This window comes from Prinia subflava, chromosome 2 (genome assembly GCF_021018805.1).
Source record: "Prinia subflava isolate CZ2003 ecotype Zambia chromosome 2, Cam_Psub_1.2, whole genome shotgun sequence".
Classification (NCBI taxonomy): domain Eukaryota; kingdom Metazoa; phylum Chordata; class Aves; order Passeriformes; family Cisticolidae; genus Prinia; species Prinia subflava.
The window spans coordinates 58,653,145-58,676,602 of record NC_086248.1 but is presented as its reverse complement, the minus strand read 5'-3'; the positions used below and the strand labels follow the sequence as shown (position 1 = coordinate 58,676,602).

General features: G+C 37.7%; 1 protein-coding gene across 13 annotated transcripts in view; it reads left to right on the top strand.

The window, feature by feature from the left end:
* SYNE1 (spectrin repeat containing nuclear envelope protein 1) overlaps positions 1-23,458 on the top strand; it is a 294,687-nt gene that overhangs the window by 139,897 nt on the left and 131,332 nt on the right. For all 13 annotated transcript variants that reach the window (XM_063390127.1, XM_063390128.1, XM_063390126.1 and 10 more), the window contains exons 54-71: positions 79-435; positions 3,705-3,841; positions 4,805-4,982; positions 7,105-7,287; positions 8,788-8,931; positions 9,259-9,414; positions 11,065-11,229; positions 12,352-12,524; positions 13,354-13,507; positions 13,630-13,773; positions 14,292-14,456; positions 15,465-15,782; positions 16,538-16,693; positions 17,362-17,532; positions 18,316-18,642; positions 19,832-19,984; positions 21,274-21,441; positions 22,493-22,669. In XM_063390127.1, the coding sequence (XP_063246197.1) occupies positions 79-435; positions 3,705-3,841; positions 4,805-4,982; positions 7,105-7,287; positions 8,788-8,931; positions 9,259-9,414; positions 11,065-11,229; positions 12,352-12,524; positions 13,354-13,507; positions 13,630-13,773; positions 14,292-14,456; positions 15,465-15,782; positions 16,538-16,693; positions 17,362-17,532; positions 18,316-18,642; positions 19,832-19,984; positions 21,274-21,441; positions 22,493-22,669 (3,426 nt within the window). The remainder of the gene's footprint in view (positions 1-78; positions 436-3,704; positions 3,842-4,804; positions 4,983-7,104; positions 7,288-8,787; positions 8,932-9,258; positions 9,415-11,064; positions 11,230-12,351; positions 12,525-13,353; positions 13,508-13,629; positions 13,774-14,291; positions 14,457-15,464; positions 15,783-16,537; positions 16,694-17,361; positions 17,533-18,315; positions 18,643-19,831; positions 19,985-21,273; positions 21,442-22,492; positions 22,670-23,458) is intronic.

Genomic DNA, 23,458 nt, shown 5'->3' with positions numbered 1-23,458 from the left:
GGCCGGGACGCGCCCCCGCGGTCCGCGGCGGTGGCGATGTGGCGGCCCCCGGGTTACCATGGCGATGTCGCCCCGCAGGAGCTGGTGGAGTCGCGGCAGAGCGGCGCGGGCCGGCTGGGCCGGGTGGAGGCGCTGGCCGGGGCGGCCCGCCGCGGCACGACGGCGGGCGGCTGCCAGCTGCTGGCGGCAGAGATGCAGGCGCTGCGGGCGGACTGGCGGCAGTGGGAGGAGAGCGCCCGCCGCAGCCAGGGCGGCCTGCGGGACCTGCTCAGCCAGATGGCCCTGTCGGAGCGGGAGTTCGCGGCGCAGGCCGGGCGGCTGGAGGAGGCTGTGCGGGACCTCGGAGCGCAGCTGGCCGCCTGGGCGCAGGGGCTGGCCCCCGCCGACAGCCGCAGCACGGACGCCGAGGTGGTGGAGAGCTGGCGCAAGGAGAAAGTAAGGGCATGTCTCTTTTCCTAGAAGCCTTTCCGCTATAGATGTGTGGTCACCGCGGGCAGGAAACTTCCGCCAGGCGGGACTATCAAGTACATCGTAAAATCAATACTTGCGGAAGATATTTCTGTGAAACCCCGACTTCCCAAACTCTTTGTGCCACTGTGATCACGGCGAGCGGTGCTGGCAGAAGACATCCTCCCCCTTGGCCTCTGCTTTACCAGGCTCAGCAAACGCTGCCTGGATTTGAGGTGTTAAAGCCAGGGCTTGCCCCTGGGAGCATGCCAAGGAGCTGGCACAGCGGCTCCGGGCTGCGCTTCCAAGTTGCTCAGTGGTTCGAGCCAGAGTAGCGTTTGATGGAGGAAATGTGAAGCTTTTCTTAAAAGCCACGGAAGAAACTGGAGCCATTAAAATTTGCCAGGAGTGTATTTGGCTTATACTTTCCTTTTCAGGAAATATCCTCTACGTTATGCTCGTTGAGACCTTGTCTAATATTTAAAGAAGTTAATCTGGAAACGGGTCTAATTGCTATTTATTTTGCTTTGCAATGCAGTAGAATTTAGAGAAATGGAAGTTGTTTCTGTTCCTGATTGTCTCCTAGCAAAAAATTCCCCATGTATATTTCACAGCCTCTCCGTGTAAACATACACACATATTTGCAACAATCAAGATACATGTTTGTATCTCAAGCACAATGAATCGCACATGTTGGTGAAAGATACAGAGTTTGTCTCTTTCAGCGTAGCGTTGTAATAAAGCAGTTTCAGTAGAGGGAGAGAGGTGTGTATTGCCTGCTTTCTGACCCATTGACTGAAGTCACGTTCAGAAAAACCCCAGCACACCTTTTCTTTGAACTGAGATTATTAATCTCCTTCTGCAGGGTCTGTGCCAAATTATTTCTGTGGCTTCCTCTTTCACAGAATTCCTTGCATGGATTTATGAAACCTGCGTGCTTGAGTGACATTATGTGTCTGTAGGAGTTACAAAGAGGGCATTAAGATGAAGCAAACAATTGTACAAATATGCAAAGTGTTCCATGAATATGTGTTTTTTAAAAGGAGAGGAAGACATGGGATTGTTATCAACACACCAGACATTTTTTATTTCATAAATGGAGAAGTATTAAATTCAATGAATCAATATCCTTTTATTAATAGTATATATAATATATAATAATATATAATTAGCTGCATGTACTGCAGCTCTGTATAAGAACACTCTATTTAGATTAGAAAGTTGTAAACTTTGGCTAATGAGGAAGATGCAGAAGCATCTCATGAGGTAACTGTGCATACCCCCACTATGTACTTTCATTTATAGTTAGAGGAAACGTGACAGTAATCTTCCCATTTTTGGACCCCAGGGAAAGGCCCTATTGTACATGTAAAATAGCACTGCAGTTTCCATTTCTGTTGTATCACAGTGATTCTGTTGCCATGTTAGCCAAGGCCACAAATTAAAAATGTATTTCCTAATTCTCAGTATTAGCAAGATCATTCTGACACTCTGTTATACTGAAGCTGTATGTGCAGCATTAGAGCAACAGATTTTGTGCTTGAAATTCAGAAAATTATTTTTATAATTGTCAGATTCAATATTAAATATAACTGGCTGCAGCAGTAATATCACTGTATGGAAAAATGCCATAGTCAAATTTACCTTGTTTTACAAGTTATTGCTCTTTGTTACTAGGCTATGCCTAAGTCTGTACTTAAGAATAACCTCTTAGTAGTTTTTGAGGTAGGTTATTTGAAACTGAAAAATTGTGTTGAAAACAAGCAGTTCTAAACTTGTATTAGTACTAAGAGATGCTTTCTTTACATAAAATACGGGGCTGTTAGCAATTCATTATGGTGATTCCTGCCCTTGGCAATTTGTGACATCCTGTGTTTAGGTAATGTCTATTGTGGTGTTATTTCGAATGATCTCCGAAAGAATGGTTTCAGTAGTTAAAAGTAAAGTAACCCTAAAGTAACGTAAGCAAAAAGTAGTTCAGGTTGTTTTTTTTTTTCTAAGCATTATTGCTCTTACATAATTACTTTTCAAATGCTACTTTATATGGCATTGAAACAAGTAACTATTTCAAGTATCTGTTAATCATGATTGAAGAGATTCCAGGTGTATGAGTGGCTCAAAGAAGATAGTCCATAATATGATAATGAATAATGTAAATCAGGGGAGTACTGAAAATCTGCTGCAGCAACATATCATTTGTACTTTTCCTGAACATTCAATTTTGTGCTGAACTGCTTACTATGTATATTTCCAATCATTCTTATTTCTTCTTCTGAACATGTATGTATGCATATATATATGTGCATGTATGTATGTATGCATGCATCTTCAGAAATGTGTTTTGGGGACATCCTTATCTCCCACTTCCAGGTCCCTGTTCAAATCTATCTTCATCTTCACATGATCTGTTTCTCAAGTTTATATTGTAAGTTTCTTCCAAACTGGCATTTACCCAAACTATTCTATGTATGCCAGATGCTCTGGTCTGCCTGCACTGCAGAACCTCTGCTGTTAGTCTGAGAGGAATGTCTGAAGAATTTAGTTCCTAGTGAGGCAAAGAGCCAAGTCTGCACTGCTCATTGTGCTGGAGTAGCTGGCAGGATTCTGCAGTAGAGATGCTGTGGACATGATCAAGCACTGTTTTTGTTGGAGTACTTACCACACCTCTCCCAGTGATGCAAGCCAAGCCAACAAAATCTCTTTTTTTGTTGTTGTTGACTTAGCTGTCCCTAAGGCAAGAACCATTCCAGTGCATCAATGACAGGCAGTAACCCAGTTACTCTCACAGGATTGTGAGCAGCTGTACTTTTAAATTAGGAAGTCATCTGTGAAAAGAGGTGAAGCTGTTAAAAGCTTCATGCGTAAATTTATTTTCTGGATATAATTGAAAAAAAGTTTAATTGAACCTGTTAAGACAACAGGATAATTATATCATTTGCTATTCTCTGAATGTATATACTTTTATATGTGTACAGGTAGTTGACAATACTATTGCTTATTTATTAGAATGAAATTTGTATCATAAAATGGGCTTCATGAACATTTTGAGCTAAGGAAGTTGAGGCATCCAGAAATTTGATCTCTAGAAGCTTATAATTTCAAATAAGGTACTGTAGACTTGACTGCTAAAATACTCTTGGAAGTAAACATATAGTTCATAAATGAATTAATTTAAATTCTGATAAACTTTGATTTTAAAGTTGTGGGGATTTTTTATATTTACTCACCAGTATTTTTCATTTATTTTGTTTTAACAGGAAACATTGGATGCTCTATTAAAGTCTGAACAAATGACAGATGAGATCAAAACTCAGCTGAATGATCTTTGTAGATTTTCCAGGGATTTAAGTACTCATTCTTCAAAAGTTTCAGGGTTGATTAAGGAATATAACAGGTATGCATTCATCTTGTTTAGAGCTAATCTTGTGGGGAAGTAGGGGGAGGATGAGCTGTCTTTAGGGAACCATTAATTAGAGTTTTAAAACTAGAGACAGACATATGCAATAGTTAGAGTCATTATTTTGATTTTGGTGTCAACAAGAGTTATACAAAGTAGTAATTTGATTTTTGGGGTTTTTTTTCTTAAAGCCTGGCTATGCCACCAAACTCAGCTAAAACTAAATGTACATCTATACCTGACATATTACAGGAGTCCTTGTAAAAATGTGAGGTAGCAGTATGTCTTATTTGTGTGAAGAGGAATGAACTATACCAGCTAGTTCAGATATTTTTCTTGCTTTTGTCCTTCAGATTATTCTTCTTTGTTTAGTTGATTTCTTGAAACAGGAACTAGCTAGGGAAGGTAGCACTTGCTTGCTTTCTTGCCTTTTCTCAGGTCACTCTGATTTACTTTGGAGTGTGACACCTGCATTTCAGACAGAAGGTTCTGTTGTTTCTTGCAGGAGGTTACAGCTTCTGGCTTCTGTAGCTGCAGGAGGATGTGGTGACTCAGATTGATCCTGTATAACCTTTTGGACTTAACAGAGCCACAGAAGTTAGAATTTATTCGCTGTAGTCCTGCACCCTCTCCCTAGAGAGAGAAAGAGACTTGCAGAATACATTGATGCTTAGGTGCACTGAGTCACTCTCTAGAAACACTTGTACCTGTCATATCTGTGACAGCTATGTCCCAATTTACATGCTTCACTTTTGAGAACTGAAAGCTTCTAATGGATTTCCTGGTGCCTCAGTTAAGTGCATAAATTTGGTAGGAGGAATCCAGGTTAACCTACTCTTACCATTGTGTTTCAGAGAACAAAATAATAGCGTTGTCACCTAACAGAGTCCTGCCTTTCCCTCCCTCCCTCCCTCCCTCCCTCCCTCGCTTTCTTCTTCTTCCCTGATGTGATAAACCCAGCCTCTGCCTGCAAGCTTCAAAAGGATGTCAGAGCAAAGAGCAGATCTTGCAGCAAAGGTTTCGGACGGCTTTCAGGGATTTTCAGCAGTGGCTGGTCAATGCAAGAGTCACCACTGCCAAATGCTTTGACGTGCCTCAAAACATCAGTGAAGCTTCAGCAAGTCTGCAGAAAATAGAGGTAACTTTATAGCAGTGAAATACTAGCCTAAGGGAGACCAAATCAATCTCAAGTACAGCTCAGATATATTTCTTTGATTAATTACTGCTTTTGTTAATGTTGTTACTGTTAACACTAAAGGTGACTCATTGCAAAGAAATAAACAGTTTCGGTTTTCTATTTTGTGTAGTTTAATTGTTGGGCTACAGTTTGTAAGTAGTTATGTCTCATAATAATTTTCCTTGTCTGTTTCTTTTTTACAATGGTAAAAAAAATGTGGTTTAGGTGGGAGAGTACTGTAAAATCAGAATGATACCAGAATCGAGTCTTAGTACCTGGAATTATTTCACAAGTATGAGGTTAGTTTTCACCACGTATGAAAGTGGAGCCTTTATGGTACAAGAGCAGAGTTAAATTATATGCAGTGTGAGCAGGCATTTAAAAAGAATATTTTTCACATAAAACTAAAATAAGCCCAAACAGTTCTGTGGAAAGGAATGACAGTTGAAAGTACATTTTAATAAATCAGTTGAAAGAAATACTTTTATTAATAGAATATAACAATAATTTTAATTGAAAATAACAAAATGAGAATTATTTAATGAGGCTGTTGCACCTTTATAGATAGTATAAAAGAATTAAATTTATATCTGTATACAAATTTCTGTAAAACAGAAGAAATTCATATCTTTCTCAGAAAACACCAAAAGCGAAATCACTTCCCCCTTGTTTTGGTATAGTCATTTTCTCTTGCTTAAGTGGTTTACTTAAAAGCCCAAATAATGCTGTCTTATATCAAATATTAGACTATTAGACTGTATCATGTTGAAAATATCTTCAGAGGGGAGAAAAGTCCTGGTGATTTTTAATGTTAAATATAAAAGTTCTAGCAAGGCTAAAACAGGATTTTTTTCAACAGCGAATCAGTGTTGTGGGTTTTTTTGTTTGTTTGTTGGTTGGTTTTTTGTTTTGTTTTGTTGTTTTGTTTTTTTTTTGTAATCACTACAGCCCCCTCCTATTGTTAGACATTATTCTTGTTCTCTGTGAAAGCTTCCTTAGGTGAAATAAACTTCTTTTAGACTGCTTTAGGACTTCTAAAGATGTCTTGGTAACCTGTATAAACCTACAATTTTGTTTTTCTTGAAAGTTAACATTCTGTCTGTTAGCACATTTTGCCTCATTAGGTCACCAGTATCTTTCATATCAACATAGCCAGAATTTATAGTGCAAGTATCTCAAAGTTGAGACCCTTTGCATTCTCTGTGAAGACCTCTAGTGTAACACAGAATCAGAACCTGACCTTATAGTTTTGGTATCAAGCCTATTACTTCTGAGCATGGGTATAATCTAATGATTATGTGTATTACATAATCATGATAGTAACAGTTTAAAATATTTTTGTATAAGACTACTAAATTTCATTGAGTCCTAAATACTCACAAAGTTGTGTTTTTTTAATAATTAGAAGTTACAAAGAGATTATCCCAATAAACTGTAATTTTAAAATCTATCTCTCCCCTTACATTTCTGTATAATTCTTGTAACTGCATTTTTGCACACACTTCTTGCACACCAACACTGTGCAAGTTTTCTATGAAGAAAAATAACTTCCAAACAGGGAAGGTAAATTAAGGATACAGAGGCATAAATCACTCAGGTTGGACACTGGTCAGGTTCTGAGCCTCAGCCCCCACCACCACATGCTCATGGCAAGTCCAGCTTAGGTGGAGCTTGCCCATGGGCAGGGGTTTGGTCCAGTGTGTGCCTCTGAGGGAGCCCCTGTGTTATCTCTGTCGGGATAATGGTTCCCTGGAATGAAACTTGTATCACTTTCTGTACTAGGGTTATTTAAGGGAATATAACACCCAACTAAATCACTAGCAATTGTCTCATGAAATACTGAAAATACAGGCAATCCCAGAGTCTTAATATATACATTATTCAGACACTTTCATTTCTGGATCAAGTGGCTGTCATCTGTAAACCCCATCAATACAAACAATATTGAAATGAATTTACTGAAAGATACATTAGAATGTTAACAAGCAGAAACAGTAAACTCTCATCAATGATAAATTTTCTAGCAGCTTGACTTTTTTGGGACCCAAAGTTCTCCAATTACCTTTTTTATTACTATTTTTAGGAATTCTTAGCAGAAAGTGAGAATGGCCAACAGAAGCTAAACCTGGTGGCATCCAAAGGAGAACTACTGTGCTCCATTTTACCAAAGGAAAAGGCTAAAGTTATCCAGGACAAATCTGCTGCTGCTAAAGAAGATTGGAAAAATTTTATCACAACACTCCACCAGAAGAAATCTGCATTGGAGGTATTGAACAATGATTCACAGTGAGGAAAGACTGGATCTCAATTTCCTCTTGGCTTCTGTTTCAAACAGCACAGTTTAGATTTTGTATATAGCTATGTGTGTTTACTATCTGACAGAACCAAGAAATAGATGTTTTCAAGAAGTCTTATTTTTCTGCTATCTTTATGACCTGATTTCACTTAAAGTGGGGTGTTTCATGCAGAAGGGTGTTGTTTAGAATCACAGATAGCAGTTGCTGAAACTCAGTACTCACCAAATGTACTGGGTTACTAAAACACATTTTCTTTTTGAAAAACAGTTTTAGTACAGGTTTCTGACAGCTGCTTCTTGAATAGTCCCAGTAGAGTGTGTAAGTGTTGTCTCTCTTACTGCAAGTAGGTGAAATGTACTTATTTAATTGAACAACTTTTTAAGTGAATGCCAATCCCTTTCTCTGTTCAGAACTCACAGTTCAACCAGTAGGTGGTGAATATCTTAAAATCATAAACGTTTTAAGGTCATAGGTTTTAAGATCAAAAGGTCTCTTCTGAAATTACTGCACAGCAGAGGAGAATTAAAGTTCCTTAGCATTCTTATTTCAAACCAATGCTGCGAAAAAACAGGTGAGAAAAAGTTTAAATACAGTTAATGCATTATATAGGAAAGCATTTCAAAGAAAATTCTTAGAAATTCTCAGGTAGCAAGGACTTAGCTTTCTTCATCTCAAGGTTGCCATGGAAAGAGGATGTTCTCAGAGGTTAGTCTTTTTGAGTCAACCATTTTTCAGTCTCATAGGCTTAGTTTTTCATTTGGATGTTTAAGTGATACAAATGTAGCTTGAAAAGAAAACTAAATATGTCTGTGGGAAAAATGCATTTAAATCACTAGGGCATGGGAGCTATGCTGTTCAGGTTTATATTCCATGAATTATTTCAGATGCTCTTTTATTAAATAATGCAGAATAAGCCTACAAGAAAAATATGCAGGCCTTGAAGGAGTACCTTCATACATCTTTAATGCACTTTCTTATGACCAAAATTTTACTCTAAAAAAAGAATATAACAGAAGTGCTCCCCAGGTCTGGGTTGAATTTAGACATTACTTAGAAACAGTGGCAGCCCTTTTAAGGAGGAATCAATGTCAATGATTGAAATAAGATACTAGATAAATCATATCCCAAATTAGCCTTTATTCACACTGCCTTAGTTACATGAATTAGGATTAGATTAAGTCAAATCTTATAACATCTGTAAAGCTTTCCAATAGAAAAATTTACTTTAGTCTCCCCTCAGCTGTGTAGTACACTGTTGCTTCTATTTTGATTTTTAAAAGTGTGCATTATCAAACTTTTATTTTGGTGTCTGTGGGATAGTAACATGCAGAGCTGATATAATTTTTTTGAAGAGTTGCGTAAAATTTGCCAACAGTCATTTATCTTTTTTGTGTGCTTGATCTGTGTCTTGTGAATTAGTTATATCTAATGCTCTGGGACTATTCATTGAAGTCTGCATGCCTTCCTAGAACCTAAAGATCCAGATGAAGGACTTCGAAGCAACTGCTGAGCCTCTGCAGGAGTGGCTGAGCACAACTGAGAAGACAGTACAAGGCAGTAGCAGTCGGCTCCATGATCTTCCTTCCAAGAGGAGAGAACAGCAAAAGCTGCAGGTGACTTATAAGGGTTCTTAACACAGCCAGACCTTCCTGTCCCATCCTCCTGGCCTCATTGGTTACTTACAGAAGCTTAATCATTCTAGCATCCTGACCTCTAAATAAGATGGGAGTTGTTTTCGAGGTTTGCTGTTGATGATCCTGTTTCATCAAGTTTTGCATCTCCACGTTTACTGACATGCTGCTCCATTGCTGTAACCGTATGGTGTGCCTTCCTCAGCAAGCTTGCCATATGTCACTTCTACTGTTCATGGCACCTTCATGCTTCAGTATTTCCTGCTTTCTTGCACCCACTCTTATTATTACTGTGCTTGTGCTTTACAGTCTGTCCTTGAGGAAATAAGCTGCCACGAGCATCAGCTCAACAGGCTAAAAGAGAAAGCTCAGCAGCTGTGGGAAGAACAAGCTGTCAGCAAAAGCTTTATGCGCAGAGTGTCTCAGTTGTCTTCTCAGTATCTTACTCTAAGCAATCTGACAAAGGTAATGCATCCAATGTACGTGCTCTGAGGCAACTCCTTTGATGTATGTGGGGAAAAATAAAGACTGAAATGTAAAACACTGCAGTTGTCTTGCTTGCCTGCTCTGTGATATGTCTGAGCTATTCTGTCTTTCACATGGACAATTAGGAGAGGAGAGTAAGAGCTGTCAACAAAAAGTAACTGTGATTTTTTTATTATTATTATTAAGAAGTGAGTACACTAATCAGTAGATTAAGAAGTAAAACCCACCTGATTATACAATAATCAGACTTGATTTTGATTCTTTCAAGCACTGAAGACATTTTAGGTTTGTAATAAGTGGCATTTTTCAAAAATCAGCAGAGGTGGGGTTTTTTTTAGAAAATACAGCATGCAGACAATTTCATCTAATCCTATAATGATAATTACTTGCATTGTAACTATTTTCACTTAAAAGTTTTAAATCGGTCTTCTAAAAAAAAATTACCTCTTAAGCTGCTTTTGAATATTCAAGGGGAAGCATAGGCCAAATTCTAAATCGTCAGACCAAGAACTGAGTTTAACATAACTCTTTTTTCGACTGGTGCTTCACACACTCAATAGTTCTACCATCTCTCTCTTGTAGACAGATAAGAAAGGCTCCATATTAAGCCTGTTATTTTTCTCAAAGTTCATGTCATGGAGAAGGCTTGATATAGAGTTGCTACAGTAACTACAATGATTAAGGATATAGGAAACATGTTTTGGAATAACAATTCAATTCAGAAAGTATTTGTGTTTATGGGATTGCTACTTTGGCAATTCCTACTTTTTCTGTAGAAGGAACAATATTAAAGCATATCTTTAACTTACTAAAAATGATTGTATACATGGCCATAATAAATTTTCATGTCTGCAAAATGAGAAAGGGAAAGATGCATGAGTTACTAACATGAGCTTTGTGAGCAGAACTTGGAGATGTCAGGATGAGCAGCAGTCATCTAAGGTGCAGGATACATATGACCCAGCCTGTTAGAGAAATCCTGAAACTTTTTGGTTAGCCATGGATTTTGAGAAAGATCTCTCTCAATAGCTTCCAAAGCCTGTTACATTGACTTGACTTTAGTTCTCTGTCACAATGGAAAAAGCATGATCTGCCCTGAATTCTTGTTCACCTCAGGCCTTTTAGTAATGTAACTTCAGCATTTATTTTTGATTTGTATTAGTGTCAGTGATTTTTCAGAAGAACTTTTTACCAGTGAGAGTCACTGAGGAAAACAGGTCTTTTCCAAATATCAACAGAGTAAAATTGCTGCAGTGGTGTAGCTTCTCAGGCTTAAATCTGTCACTGTACTGGCCAATTACACAAGTTAGGTTCCATTGCAACACTGACATGGAGCTTAGATGTGATTTACCAGATGTTTAAGAAAAAGTGAAACCAGAAAACTGCAGCTTTGTATTTAGAAAATAAAAAATTACATTTCTGAAATTTTCATTTGTATTTTATGTTTGGATAATTCATTTCTGTGTTTATGCAAAATTCATTCCATGTTTAAGTGTACTTGTAATTATCAGTGTAGGAAGCAAACTTCTGTGTATAGTTGATGGGACTCATTCAGAAGTCCATGAGTTGGTATGAGGAATAGGCAATCCTTTAAATAGCTGTTGGTGCTAATTGCTGTATGAATTGCAGGAGAAAGTTTCCAGGATGGATAGGATTGTAGCAGAGCACCAGCAGTTCTCACAGAGTGTCAAGGACCTCGAGGACTGGGTTGCTGATGCAGTTCACATGCTGGATTCCTACTGCCACCCTACTGCAGACAAGAGTGTTCTGGACAGCCGGATGTTAAAACTAGAGGTATGGAAACAGGAGTCCAAAACCTGCTCTTTTTAGATCTGTATGAAGAATGCAAGTTTAGGATACTTAGTGTTGCAAATTAGTCTAGTAACTGTTGTTCAGATGCTGATTTTCAGTTTACTCAAAAGTAACTCCTTTTGTAGCAGAAAGAGCTCATTATCAGAACTTTTCTCTAAGTATATAAGGACCTTAGTGACATGGAGAATGCATGTATCAAAATTCTTGAAGTACTGAAAAGATGTTGTGTGGCTGATGAAGGTTAAATGGAAGAAGCAGGATAGGTACTTCTGTTAGTTGAGTATATTTCAGTATGTATTCCTAGATCTTACAGGTGATACAGTTGATTCAGCAAATCTTCTCCTATAATTATTTTCTTTTAAAAACTGTGACTACAGTTACAAAAATAGCATCTGTTTATAACAGAGCACAATAATGTTAGAGAGCACTATTTAGAAAGCAATACTTTTCATTTTATTGATGTCTTGGATTCTGAACCAAAAATCTTTAAAGTTATAAGGATAGGTCAAAAAGCAACAGATTGTAGCATAATACTAAAATTATGTTTTGGGTTTTGTTCATTGAATCTTTTGGGTTCATGCTTTCAGGTTTTTCATGACTACATAATGTTAGAAACTGTGAGTTTTCAACTGCTCAGTCCAGCAGCTGAAGTCCCTAGGTTGACACTGATGACAGATTTTATTTCTTGGTACCTTCCTGTTGCAAATACATTCTGGAGTGGTAAAACTGCATTTCAGCCCTGCAGAGGAGCTTTGTCATTATATCTTGTTATCTCTATGAATGAATCCTCCTGTTTTTCATCTAACTGATGTTTCCTTTGGAATGTCAGCCTTTTCACATAACAGTACCTTCTCTGATATATTCTAAGTACCTGCACAGATTCCATAAAATTTTCCCTGTCAAGGGAAATTAAGGCTTTTTTAAATAGCCTGAACCTACCCATTGAAAGTCGCTTTCATTTGTGAAGCCCATCTGTGAACCCCACTGTCCATCTTCTAATTCACTACAAGCTGCTAATTGTGATCAGGTCATGTTCCATTAAAGCTAGGTAGAATATTCATGTCCAGGTAATGACAACAATAAAATATATCACTCACTTCTTAGGGCCTGCTAGCAGTGAAACAAGAAAAAGAAGTCCAGATGAAAATTGTTCTGGCAAGAGGAGAATCTGTTCTGCAAAATACTTCTCTGGAGGGAGTACCAGTGATTGAAGGCCAGTTGCAAAATCTGAAGGACAGCTGGGCTTCTCTTCTGTCTGCTTGTATCCAGTGCAAGAGGTAAAAAGGGAGTGAGGTGCAGAATGATGCTTAGTAAAAAATCGAAACTTTTGAAAAGCAATTTTATTGCTACAAGAGTCAAATTCATGTAAAATTATTGTATATGCCAAACACTTTGGGTGTAGAATTTGTGAGATGTTCATTTGAAGTAGAAGAAGGGGAGGAAATTGTGAGGGATCTAAGCTTTATTAACATGTATTGTCAATTGACTCTTAAAACTGGGTTCCATGTTCATAATCTTGAATATTTTACTTTGTGTTGCACTTGATGCTTTGAAACCTTCTCAGAAATAAGATTTTTTTCATGGACATTAATGGTTGCTCTGTCAAGATCCTTCCTGGTTTTCCACTTGGTAGCATACCAGAGAATGTACTGTAAATAACAGTGTCCAAATAATTCTGCTCCTAGTGATAGAATAAATAAATATAAAGGCGAAAATGGAGATTTCTTTGGTGGAGCATCAGCAGTTGCAAATATTTCAAGTTAAGGAAACAAAGGTAATTAAACATTAGAATGAAGCAACTTTTGAATGAAGGTAAAGGGGCAGAAAAATTCTGATTCTGGGTCTTATGCTTTAAGTTGCAATATATTTCAGCTAGCTCAACAAATTACAGATCAGCTTAATATCCCAGGTTTGGAAAACTTAATTTTTTTTTTATTAGTCAAACAGTGCTCCTAGTTAAAACCTGTAGGATTTTAACAAATTGCTTATCTTGTGATGTATCTCTCTTGTAAATATAGTCTAGAATATCTGTATATGACTATATTTCACTGCTCAAATAGCATGGGAACTTCCACTATCACAAAAATATGTATTTTTAAATTACAGTCAACTGGAAGGAGCTCTCTCCAAATGGACAAGTTACCAGGAAGATGTTAATCAGTTTTCCAGATGGATGGAAAAAGTAGAAGCAAGTATGAGTGCTTCTGAAAGGCAATATGCTGAACTGAGGGAAAAAACAGCTGCCCTCAGCAAAGCAAAGGTGTGTTTGATTTTCAACAAACCATCAAAAATTCCATAACACTCTAGAGGCAATAAATCTAACCTCAAGATTAATCTGTGGTCGTGTTTTAATAACTTTACGTTCTTCTCTCTATTTTGCAGCTACTTGATGAAGAGGTGTTGAGCCATAACAGCCTGTTGGAGACTATTGAAGTGAAAGGAAAGGGGATGGCTGAGCATTACATTGCTCAGCTTGAGCTGCAAGACCTTCAGGAGAGGTATAAGTTCCTCAAAGAAAGAACAAAGGTATAGTTTTTCTTCATGGCACTCCTTGTTTAGAAGACTTGTAGTCTGTTTCTTACTGTGCTCTGTAGGGACTGCCTGCAAATATCTTCAAACCTAAGACAGTAGATACTCCTAATGGAAGATTCCAATTCAATTTGCAAAAAAAAAGTCATGCAAAAGAAAAAGATACCATTTCAAAACTCATATGCTTATCACTTCAGCAAAGTTAATTTAAATTGCAGTAAAAATCAGGAAGGTCTTTTGTTATTAAACACCAGGGTGTTGTTTAAAAGTAATCCCAGATCAAAACTTTAAAACCCAGAGGTTACAAACTCATCTTCTGGGATAAGTATTTTTACCCCTACATGTGCTCCTTCTTTCCCTGTAATCGATTAAGTCGTCTTCACAATTCAAGTACCCTCGAATTCTTGGAAAGTGCAGCATCAGATACAACCTTTTCCCTTGATGGAGTTTATGTTCTCTTGGTTTGACACTGCACTAAGATATTTATACATATTTGTAAATATTTTCACATGCAGGAGGCTGTAACAAAAGCTGAAGGACTGCTTACCTTACACCAAGAATACCAAAGAAATCTGAAGGCCTTTGAAGTATGGCTGGAGAATGAGCAGGAAAAACTTGACTGTTTATCACATCTTGATGGTGATGCCCAGGAACAGGAGGCAACACTCCGAGATTTACAGGTACAGGATGTGTGACATTCTAAGAAAAGAAAAAATTAATCCTGTGATGGTATAGTAACAGAATGTAATGGTATAGTAACAGAATAACACTTATTGCCAGACAAAAATTGTCTTGAGAACCCATAGTGAGGGAGAGTACCACTGGCTCACTTCAGTTGAAGTGAAAAGTGAACCCATAGTGCTTCAGTAATTCTCCAATTATTATCTTAAACTGTCTTAAAATGCTTTAATACCTGTTGTTGAAGGAGCACAAAGTATGTATGTAAGATACGAAATGTTTATTACCTTATTCAGGATACTGAGAGGGTCTTTGTATGAGCAGGGACTCTGCATATATTTCTGCTCATTATAGTTACTCCACAAAACCCATTTTGAAAGTCTGGATATGTATCTCAAGTGAAATCTGAGATGAAACACAACTGTGTTTTGTTAAGGTGATTTTCTTGTTGTTTTCTAATCATATTGAATCACTTTGTACTTTCTGATTAAATGCTAATAAGCATGAAAATGCCATATATGTCCAGAAGAGGGTATCAAAAAGTAGTCTGGAGTGTTGGCTCAAACATATGTGAAAATAAATAGGTTTGTTCATTTTAGAAGACTGAAGCTGCTGCTTTTGAAGAGATTCAATTTTAGAATCAGTCTTACAGTCTGCTTGCCACATCTGGAAAGTTTTGAATTTATGCTGTGGTGAATGGATTCCATCCCTCCCATATTGGCTCAGGCAGCCAATGTTTCTGAACTGATAAACTTGGCAGAAGAAAGAATTTAATGCATGCTTTGTCAATAATTTTCTGCAGTTCAGTTGTCAGTAATAGTGATACTTGGTGTGCTTTGCAAGTGAGCATGCTGCCACTGGTGTCTTTAGAGGAAGGACTCTCTAATATATGTTTGACCACACATAACTAAAGGGAATGCCCAGCTGTCTTCAGAGGAGCCAAGGGGGTTTTTGCCATGATTGAATGAAAGCTGTCAATGTAGTGTATGTAACTAACTCTGTCTTTACAGGAGCTGCAGGTACACTGTGCAGAGGGACAAGCATTATTGAATGCTGCTGTCCATGCCAGAGAGGAGGTGATTCCCTGGGGTATTCCCCAGGTAGAAGACAGAGCCCTGGAATCCTTACGGCAGGATTGGCAAGTTTATCAGCACCGGCTTTCTGAAGCAAGAAGCCAATTAAATGCCACTGTGAGCAAACTGAGGTTAATGGAGAAGAAATTTGAGAAGGTTAATGACTGGTTAACAAACCTGGAGGAGAAAGTTGCTATCAGGACTGGGAGGAGGTCTGGTAGAGCAACAAAGGAAATGCAGCTTCAACAAATGAAGGTAAAGAATATAGTTAAGGCGTTCCTTAAACAAAATACTATGTTAGGTTTCCATGTCAATTCCTGGTTGCACTGTGAAAATGAGAACAAGCTTTTCAATTTATTCTGATGACTGAAGTGATTGATCCAAGAGAGCTTTGTGCCTTTTAGATCCAGGTTCCTCCCATTTTACTGGTGGAGCTATGGCTATAACAATGTTGAAATCTTGCAGGGAGCTCTGTAATTCATATGGTCTGTAGTGTGTGAAGATGTAACTGTGTTCAAAGATAGGCAGTGGAATGGAAAAGAAATAATATGGTAACAAGAGTAAAATGTTACCACCTGTGTAATGAAGTGTCCACTGTGTCGATGTAGTAGTTCTCCTACAGTCACTGGAATGAGAAGACATAGTTCTGAATAAACACAGGAAGCAGATTTGAAGCCAGGTTACACTTTACAGTCCTCTTCAAAATTTCAGGTGAAATCTATAGAAGTTCAGATTGCATTTCTACTATTATTTTCTGAGGGAGAAAAAAATTACAAAAAGTATAGAATCTGTTGTAATGAAATGCAGTCCATATGGGATGAAAATCTTTCCAGCATATTTGTTACAATAACTTCCATCAGATTCTGGTTTATTTTCCAGTTGTAAATTGACATTTACAACCATGTATTTTTTTTCCTTTTCAATGATTTCCTGACTTAGTTACAATTAAATTCCTGATAGTTTACGATGTTTGAATAAGTCATATAAGGTTGATGATCCCTTTCTCATAGAAGTGGCATGAAGACATTACAATCTACAAAGATGATGTAGAGGAAGTTGGGGTATTGGCTCAGCAAATACTAGAGGAAAATCTCACTGCAAGTAGAATGGGAAGCCAGGCTACACAGCTTACATCTCGCTACCAAACTCTTCTTCTTCATGTCTTGGTAAGTAATGAAAACTAATTCATTGTTTTTCAACAACATAAATTGCCAGTTAAGAGGCAAATACAAACAGACTTTTGTAATTAGACTTTATCAGAGTCTACCCATTACTGTAGACTCAATAGCATAACATTCACATATATATTCATATACATATCCACATAGGTTTCATTGATTAAATGTATTACAGAAACACAATCAGGATAATGAAGTAGAATGCCCTGTCACTGTCTTTTTTGATAGTTTCAGGAGAGAAATTCAGAATAAAGTACGCTTGAATGCTAGTTGACCTCTAGAGAAATGTTTTTAGGTTGCCAATTAGTATGGAGAAAAATTTGATTTGGTAAGGTGCAGTCTTCAGGTTACTTTAAGTAGTAATTGCCTCAAAGTACTGTAATGGCAAGTCACAATTCAAAGTTCAAAATGTGAGTACATTTTCAGTGTTTAGTGTTAGTTCAGTTTTAACATTGGTGATTGCCAGATGTACACCCTGACAAGAGCCTTGTAGGAATTACCCACTGTTTATGAAATAACTCAAAGCCTGTATGTTTTATCTTTGTATAGTAGATTTTATTAATAAATAGCAATTTATTGATATCTTAAACCAATAGCAATGACAAACATTTGGGTGGTCCTTGTTTCTTTCCCCTACCCTCCCTATTTGTTTGAAGGAGCAAGTGAAGTTTCTGGAAGAAGAAATACGCTGTATGGAGGAGTCAGAATTGTCTTTTAGTGCTTACACAAATTGGTATGGAGCTACTAACAAGAACTTCAAAAATGTGATCACCAAATTTGACGTGGTTGATAAAACAGTAATGGAGAAAAAAGTGCAGAAATTAGAGGTACAGCTTTCTTAAATGCATTTTTTGTTTCTGTTCCCAAACGGGAGGCTCTATTTTAACATGCATCTTAACAGCTACTCAAAATTCTGACTTTACCTTGCCTAGAGAAGATAATGGGAATGACCACACAGTACAAAACTTTCTGTTCTCACATCTCATTAGATTATAGTTTGGCTATTGAAATAAAGTTAGTTATTAAAGTTTATAGTTAGTTATATAAAGTTTAGTTATCAAAGTAAATAACTAAATAATATAGCAAATAGTCCTAAATAATATAGTCATAAATAATAGTCCTATCCTTCCATAAGGGATGCTTATATCTGTTTTATGTTAGGTTAAAACTTAAAATAAATTCCCATATGCCCAATTCCCCACAAATATACTTTTTGTGCACTGTGTATTTTCCATGCCCTGTGGCAAGTTCTTCCTACTTCTCTTCATTGAAACACTCATGTTTCATCTCAAAAGTTGTAGATGAGTTTCTCATACGTCCTGTAGTTTAAGCAGCTTAAAGGTAATACGCTAAGGGAAAGCTTTCATCTATTCCAGAGTTTGGAGTACAGATGCTCTCCTGGGAGCTCTCAGTTTCTCTGTTTAAATTCACAAGCCCAGTGCAGAAGTATTTGGTTATCTGCTTCCTTCTAGCTTGACACACCTTAACTCCAGGCAGTTTTGTCCTGAAAAGTCCACTCATTTTCCCTAACAATTGTTTCTGTGCCTGTAGCAAAGTTTAAAAAAGGCTAGTTTCCATACATTTTCTGTTAACCAAGATTTCCTTCACAGGTGCTATTGAGTGATATGGACATAGGCCACAGTTTACTGAAATCAGCCCGTGAGAAGGGGGAGAGAGCTATAAAATACATGGAAGAAAATGAAGTTGACCAGTTAAGAAAAGAAATTGGAGATCATGTGGAACAGCTTGAAGAGCTGGCTGGCTCCATCAGAAAAGAGCACATGACTTCAGAGAAGTGTCTTCAGCTGGTAAAGGAGTTCTCAGACAAGTATAAGGCCCAAACTCAGTGGGTCATGGAGTACCAAGCCATCTTGCATGCTCCTGTGGAGCCAAAGAGTGAACTCTATGAGAAGAAGGCCCAATTGTCCAAATACAAGGTAAAAAGGGGTCATCTCATAAGACCACTGAATTGACTGTAATCTAGTGATTCTCAATGAATCCTCCAATCACGTATCCAAGTTTCTTCAGTAGGTACATGAGATATTTCTGATCTGGATGTCCCAATCCACATCCTTGAAAACATGCATGATACCTGCCTCTACAAACCAGACTGAGCCCCTGTATTTGAAATCTGAACGTCCTAAAAAGGCTTCCATATCTGGAAGTTTCCTGTAATGGAGCAAAAAATTCTTTTATGAGTACACGTACCAGTAATTGCATTGATCTCAACAGAGGTGATTGCAGTTGAAGAGAATATAGAAGTCACTTGGTCTTTCTTGACTTCAGACATTGGCACTGTTTACATTGACTTAATCAGCTTTCTGGTTAAAGCTGGATGTCGTAGCTCAACTGATATCCCAGACAATCAGCTGCTATGACCTCCCAAGTTTTTGTTAGGATTTTAATGGAAGTGTTTGGGGTTATTTTCCAGTCACAAAAATGAGTAGAAAATTTGCCAACAAACCCCATTTCTTCTTCTAATGATGTTTTTGCTAAATACTCCAGGATTACAGATGTTTCATGAAATGTGTACTGTGCCCAGCTGAGGTGGAGTTAACTCTCCTCACAGCAGCCCTTATAGTGCTGTGCTTTACATTTGTGGCTAAAAAAATGTTGCCAACAAAGCAATGTTGTAACAATGCTGCCCAGTACCCCTTGCCAGCTTCCCCGCTCAAAGTTGTATGTCACAGCTGTGTGCTTGCTTTCTACATGTTTGGGAAGTTGTACTCTCTAGAGTGCAGTGCTAGGCACTCATCACACACTGTCTCATTAAGGGGATGGCTTTGGTGATGCTTTCCCACCCATTTTCATAATTTGTTCCTCTGAACAAATTTTATCCCTAGCACTGGCCACTTCATGCAGATGGGCTCCCTTTGCTTCACCAGCTCCAGACTGTCAGCCATGCTACTAGCCACTCTCAAAAGGAGCAGTTGTTTTTGGGTGTGTGCAAGGTTGTTGTCTCAGGGCAGGGCTGAGAAACAGTATCATGAATTGGTAAAAAGTTCTGCCTGTCTGGAAAGGATGATATAATCCACGGCAGAAAGCTGTGCATCAGATCAAAGGGAAGTTAGTGAAATACATCTCCCGTGATCAGTAGATATATTTTAATTCTTGTTTGCATTGTAGTCCATACAACAGACTGTTCTGTCTCATGAGCCCTCAATAAAGTCAGTGGTTGAGAAGGGAGAGGCACTTTGTGATCTGGTGAATGATGTGACTCTAAAGAACAACATTCAAGACCTTCAGAGCAGTTACCAGGAACTCTGCACCAAAACAAAGGTAAAAAGGGAGAAACCTCAGGGTTCTTCCAGCTTGCTGTATTTTTATCCCTCTAAGAAATTAACTATTTATTTCATGCTGTCACATCTGTACAAAGAACCAGCTACCTTTAATTACTTTTGGTGTTTTGTTGGGGCTTTTTGGTTTTCTTTTGAAGGGGGGACAGAAGTGACAGGCAAATTTTGAATACAGAAAAAACTACATTAATACATTTAACCAGAGTAGCTGACATGAATTTTGAGTGTGGCAGGTGAAGTCTTCCTGTTTTGTAACACTAAGGGGATATGTACCTGTGGCTAGTCCGTGTTATTGTTACTACTTTTAAAAATGTTTAATAGAATCCTAAATACATTATTTCTTGAAGGGACAGATACCCTTAGATTATACTCTCTCTTGTTTCTGCTTGAGCTCCACAAGCACTGTTTAGTTTAGTTGTTGAATAAAGGGCATCGGAGAAAATAAACTGCAAGACGGATATAATTTAATTCAGCCAGGGCATTATTAATTAACGTTGATTCATTAGTCCATATGTATGTAGTACTTTGAAAGGTCTAATGCTTCTAAATACATCCTAAAGTATTATTACTCCTAAAGCTTTTAATAGGTTATACTTCTAACAAGGATAAGCTCTGCAAACCATGTTAGTACTTATGTTTGACCTAGACACCTTTAATTGCCAACCCATCCACCAATAGGAGATGATTTATTTTTCAAGGTTGATTTTTAGTTTGAAGATATGCCTCTGATCTGTACCAAAAAAGTGATGTCCATTGCATTAGATATAATGTTGGTGGCTGAAATTTAGAGAAGCTTCCTGAAAAGCATAAATACTTTTTAACTCAGTGTGTACATTCTTAATTTGCCTACCACAGACACGGGCAGTAGGTACAAGCAAAGGCTGTAAGCAGCAGCCACAGCATTTGGTAGGTCAACTGCAGCCTCTCAAAGAGTGTGTAATAACTGTTAGTGAACTTAATGTCAAGTTGACATTAATCATTTTCTCAAGTGTTTTCCTCAGTCTTCAAAGTATGGTATTTCATCTGGAGTGAAAATACTCCTTGGTACCACAGAAGTAATTATTCACAGAAATTTATTCACAGAATAAATGTGTCTTTTTATGTCTTCCTTTACAGTCTACTCATATGAGATTCCCTCACAGGAATATAAATTTAGATTATAATTCTTACTTTGTTTTCAAGTTTTTGGTGGGTTTTGGTTTGGTTGGGGGGGGCATGGTTTAACTCTTGTAATTACAAGAAAATTTAATTTTGGTTATTGTGGACCTGCAGGCATACGTCGAAACCTTAGAGGTGAGAGTAAAAGAACATGAGGATTACAATAGTGATTTGCAAGAAGGGGAGAAATGGTTATTACATATGTCCAGCAGATTGGCCAGCCCTGACCTCATGGAAAGCAACAATCTTGAAATAATCACTCAGCAGCTAGCTAACCACAAGGTGGGTTTGCTATTGGTGATCTACCTTTGAAAAATAGAATTTTTCTTCTCTGCCTCCACTACAGAACTCTAATAATTTGTTATTCCCCTATTTTACTTCTCTTACTGCTAACTGTGTAAATAAGCATCAGTGTCATTAATGCAGTTAACAAATCTGGCTTGTTGTTAGCATAGTTTCTTGAATGAAACTGCATTTACACAAAGAGCTTTGTTGTACTCTGATCTGAATTGTGTGTCAGATTTTCCCTGAGACTTTCCAGGAAATGAACCACAAAAACTGGATTTTGGTCATTTTACTCCTGAGGTATTTTTTGCTCTAGCACTTCTGAGGTAGAAAAAAACCCTGAAAGTTTTCTTGGTTAGGTATCAGCTAACAAGAACCTTAGAAATGTGATCACCAAATTGGATGTGGTTGATAAAACACCAATGGAGAAGAAAGTGCAGAAACTAGAGGTACCTCTATTAGGTTGTTCTAATTCTAGGTTCTGGTATTAGGTTGTAGCATTTTCTCCATTGCTTTTATTCAAGGTGTTGTTATGGCTGCTGTTAGTGAGAATAGTTTAATACCTTCATAGCCAATGCTTTCTAGAAGATAAAAGAGAGCAAAATCCAACCTACCACCACTTGAAACTGAGATTCCAATGGCAAATACCGAAGTCTTTAAATTATTTGTGATTGGTGTGTTATTCTTTAAATAACCTCCTTATATAAAAAAAATGGCTCCACTAAAGTCAACTGTCCACTGTGAAAGAGCCTATGGAATGAGATATGATTCAGCATGAGATTTAATTTGCATTACTAGACACAAGAGAAGCTGGAGAAGCCCTGAAGAGCATGCAACAGAAGATCTACTGCTCTTTCTGTGGGACAGCAATGTAAAAACTTTTGACAATGACTTTACAATGAACATGCCATCCAATAGCCAATCCAATGACTACACATGTTGTCTGATTTTTTTTCCCAAATCTAAAGATGAAAAGTGTTTAAAGGAAGGAGGAAAAACATTCTGCATCACAGCATATTTCTTCAGAAGTATTTTTCCTGTTTCTTAGGCTATCATGGAAGAAATTGCAGGATTTGAAGATCGTTTGAACAACCTTAAGAGTAAAGGTGATTACCTGATCAGTCAATGCTCAGAACATCTTCAAGCAAAATTTAAGCAAAATATACAAAGCCATCTTCAGGGGACAAGGGACAGCTATTCCGCCATATGTAGCACAGCCCAAAGAGTAAGTCTTGTTTCAAAGGGGTTTTTTATGCCATTTAAAAATAAAGTGCATTATTATTTCTATGAGTTATTTCTTTACATGGTAGAAAACTCTTCCTACTCTTTTCATTTCGATTGAGCCTACAGGTTACTGAGCACTTCATTATTCCTGTGCTACAGTTGAATTCCTTGTGATCCAAATGTTTTCTTGCAACCAGGAAAAGTAGTGGCTGATCAGTTCTTACTGAATCTTCCCACATGCTCACTGCCTTCATGTTGCACTAGCTTCTGAGCATCTGCAGAAAAAAAAAATTAAACCATTTCTGCTTCAAAAACTAGGGAGCAAATTGCAGTCTTAGTGTTGATAGTTTGCATACATACATAAAAACAGGTCTCAAGTATGTGCTAGGAAATACTGACTCTCTCATTAAAACCAGAATATGCAGTTAAGAAGGGCCAGCTGGGTCATTCTGTTAAACCAATTAGGAGATCAAGGCAGCAGTCAATACAAACCCCAAACAAAACCCGAAAAAAACTAAACAAAACAACCCAAAAACAAACTAAAATCATCTTATACAAAGTCAATGCAAAAATGTTGGATACAAAAAAGAGAGCCTGCTCTTCATTTACATCTCTATTTTTTTCTTTTTAGAAGCTGTGCTTTAAATACTGTCCATCTTCTTCACATGTTAGCAGGGTGTGGTGAGAGTTTAAGGAGCTTTCAGCCCTTGGTACTTTTATAAACAAGGGCTAAAATAATCAGTCTTAATAATTCTGTTTTATTGGCAGTTTTCAAGGTAGGAAAAGAGAG